Source organism: Macadamia integrifolia, unplaced genomic scaffold (assembly GCF_013358625.1).
Source record: "Macadamia integrifolia cultivar HAES 741 unplaced genomic scaffold, SCU_Mint_v3 scaffold424, whole genome shotgun sequence".
NCBI lineage: Eukaryota > Viridiplantae > Streptophyta > Magnoliopsida > Proteales > Proteaceae > Macadamia > Macadamia integrifolia.
The window spans coordinates 355,834-359,483 of NW_024870275.1; the positions used below are offsets into that span (position 1 = coordinate 355,834).

Sequence of the window (3,650 nt, forward strand, 5' to 3'; positions counted from 1 at the left end):
AACCTAATATATTTTAAGATATATTGGACACAACGGTTATAATGAGCACATTGTCATAAAAATAAGGCATTTTAAATCTATGGTAAAAACTAAGTTCAATAGCATTCACCTAATTGTAGTCTAGTTTATAACCTATGATCTGTGCAATTTAGAAATTCACCTAATTCATTATTATGTGCGGATTAGAATTTTTTTAATCCAATAGCGATCATATTCCTATGTTTCCATAAAAAATAACAATAATAAAAGTGCTAAAAAGAAGACACTAAGTCATTCATCAAGAAATTATTTGCGTTGAAAAAATACATTATCAAGTTAGGAAAAGAGGAAAAATTCAAACACTTGATTCTTCATCCCAACAGGCCCACAACCCAAAACTCCTCCTGAGTGCTCATAGGTAACGAAAACATGTTGAATGTTCTCCAACTCATTGTGACACATTACAGTGGGGTCTAAATCCACCCATTTATTTTATGCAAGTTTTCTTCGAAAGGGATTCCTCCAAGAGACAATCTCCAAAAGAACATCTTAAGTTTGGGATGAATTTTGAGTTTCCAAAAAAATTGCATCCATAGCCGAGACATTCATCCAACGATTAAACTATAGCCCTCTCGAGGGAATATTGTTGGGTGAAAAACCAGATGCTTTACCCATCCAGCAAAAGGTAGATATTGGGAACTTCGTCCTATAAAAGCAGAATCATAGGCTGACCACACGAGTCGATATTCTGAAGCTGGCAAGCAGGATCCAATCTCAAAAATGGGTGCCTTTCCGCTTGACGGGAAGAACTAGAAATAAAGGAAGTAGTTTTGGCTGTTGTTATTCTAGGTTGGACTTTAGAAATGTAATAAAAGACACGGCTTTATTCACACAATAACCAATCTTACCAGGGATTTCAAAGAATCAAATCTTAAACCCCATTCCGTCCCCCCACCCCCAAAAAAACAAAAAAAAAGATAAATAAATAAATAAAGATTACAGCTAAATGAGTTTTTCTTGGCAGTTTTTCCATAGAATGATTCACACATTAGCCTCACTTTTTAACTGCTGGTGCTAGTTTCAGATGTTTAACTCCGAATTTGTGTCCACAATCACATGATCAACCCACACCTTGCTTGTTTTATCATGCAATCACAGAACTCCCTTCTACAATATGCGTGTCTTTCAGGCCTCCAAATACAGAGGAAGAGAGACCACACACACTCACATATAGAAATAGTGAGAAAGAGAGAGAGAGAGTCTGAATCACTCAATACCTAATCTCATAAAAAACCAAAATCCCGATATTATACATGAGCTTGATCAACCTCTGGGAAAAACCAATAAAAATGAAAATTTTAAGAATTAATGGAGCTTTGCTATCAGAGATTTCCATGGTCTTCAGCAAACCTCAACAAAAATCTCAAAATTGAAGGCCTGAACTCTTCCCCAGCTTTCAGTTTGGTTTCAATTACACCCTTCATCATACGTGTGTAAAGGCTTTCAAGCTCTGGTACACCGTATCCTTCAGTACGATCAACCAAACACTGCTTGAGAGATTCAACCTGGCTGGAAATCTCCCCATCCGACATAACAGCATCTTCTTGGGATTTGCGCTCCCCGATATGGCTTGAAGCATTGGTGGAAGTGTCCAATGGTTCTACATCAGCCGAAGATTTCTCTGGTCCCTCGACCACACCATTTGAATCAGGTTCCTGAGAAGGGGCTGATTGAGCAGGTGTTACCTTTGACGGTCCTGGATCTGCAGACTGTGACTCATCTTCTGCTGTTGAACCAGAATTACCACCCGCTGATTCCAATGTATGCGATTCAGAATTGAAACAAATTTTTAACCAAACAAGATAACAATGATAATTAGAACCAAATAAAAACAAAGCTACTATATACTCTGGCGTTTTATGCCCCAGAAATAGGACAGGAGAGGGCTCTCTCACTCATCATCACTTTCCAAAAAGTTACTGAGATTTTTTTTTTTTTTTTGGGGTGCAAGTTGAATGGCCTATTGGCCATTACAAAGTAGACCTACATAGAGGGCTACGTACAGTCTCACGAAGGAGTCAACAGGGGCCCAAGGCAACACTTCTTGGAAAGCAAGGAAGTTGGTGCATATTGCCAAGCACCGGTGCACTTGAGAGGATTTGATCAAGTAACCAACCAGGCAGGTAGTCCACTAAGCAATGCAAACCGCCATGCCGAGGCCCATGTGTGCACTGAGATTGGAGGACTCTTATAACCCAAACTCACAAAAACATGACGTTATCATTTATAATTGCTTAAGGGTATTTATCCCTCCTCCCCCCACCACAATCCCCACCCTCACCCTCACCCTCACCCCCAGCCCCCAACCCAGAAGAAAAAACCTACAAGGATATTTGAAATGGATCTACCTCTTGATTCCCCAGCTAGATTTAAGAAACTGAAATGTATAACTACACCTAAACCTTCTACCGAAAAAAAAATTAGACTTCTACCCTTTCAAGAAAACATAAACTCTGAGACATTTGAAAAGACCCCTACAGTCTCTACAGACCCCAACTTTCAGAATGCTGAAGTAGCATTTTGAGTTCTAACCATTCACAATAAAAGATTTATTTAATTTTAGCATTAAGGAAAGCTGACAGAATCCAAAGGAAGAGTCAATACCAGCTTTCTCAAAGTCAATATTCTTCTTCATCCGTTTTAATACTTCATAACTTTGAGTTAGATTAACCTCAGGCTGGACGTTACGAAGTCGAGCACTTGCTCTGGTAACAGTTGCCTGTTGAACAACGGGAGAAATAGGGAAGCCAGAGCTTCCCGTAACATCCGGAAAATGGGTAGGCCCCCCTTGGACTGCAATCTTGTCACAGAAAGAGACTAATGCTGGGTCCATCTGTGATAGCATCCCATGCACCTGAAAGAAACATAGTTACATAAAATACAGCCAGATAAAACAAATCACAAATCTATATCAAAACCACTAACACAGGGGAAAATCTCATACTGCATCTCGAAGCTCATAAGCTCTGCTGACAATCCTAGCTCCGTTGTAATCATCACCATTGTAGGCCTAAAAACAAGCACAGAAGAAAGAAATCAAAACACTACGAAGGATAGTAAATAATGGTAAAGGTAGTTTGGATAAGTCTGACAGGACCCAGTACTGTGTAAATGTCCAATATTCAAGAAACCAACTACCCTTCCAGTAAAACTTCAGAAAGTCAAGGCAAACATAGTTTGGAGATATATAAAAGATAGGAAGCATGTCCACACACAAAAGCCCTGATTACCATAGTCAATGGTGTTTAGACACATGTTAGTGTCGTTAGTAGCAAATAACTCTTATGAGGCAGCTGAGGTGGTGTGACCATGGTCCCTGGATGTTTTTCCACCTCACTCGTTCTTCCATGGGTAGTCTTGGCTCAAGGGGAAATTGAGCATATGGTAGGAGGATAACACTTCGACCGCCCTTTTGAACTAACTGGGGGAAAATAATTTTGTTCAAATGGTAAGGCAAGGTATTGACTTGGACAAGGATGACAGCACTGTTCACAAGGTTCCTCCCTCATAAGTAGACAGTCTAGATAGCGCATAAAGTGGAAATGTAAGCTTGAATCCACTCTGATCCATGCTCATTTAAACCAGATTTTATCTAGATAAATGATTCATCT

At 39.6% G+C, this 3,650-nt stretch overlaps 1 protein-coding gene across 2 annotated transcripts; it reads right to left on the reverse strand.

Moving 5' to 3' along the window:
- Window positions 1-943: 943 nt before the first annotated feature.
- Window positions 944-3,131, reverse strand: LOC122068544 (ATPase family AAA domain-containing protein At1g05910-like). Of its 2 annotated transcripts, none has more exons than XM_042632426.1 (3): window positions 2,984-3,131; window positions 2,644-2,893; window positions 944-1,765 (listed from the first exon to the last, which is right to left on the reverse strand). In XM_042632426.1, exons 2-3 carry the CDS (start codon window positions 2,882-2,884, stop codon window positions 1,362-1,364), a joined length of 645 nt encoding a protein of 214 aa, XP_042488360.1. In that variant the 5' UTR covers window positions 2,885-2,893; window positions 2,984-3,131; the 3' UTR covers window positions 944-1,361. The 2 variants fall into 2 exon arrangements, with proteins under 2 accessions (XP_042488360.1, XP_042488359.1); XM_042632425.1 differs by having other exon boundaries at window positions 944-1,789.
- Window positions 3,132-3,650: the final 519 nt, after the last annotated feature.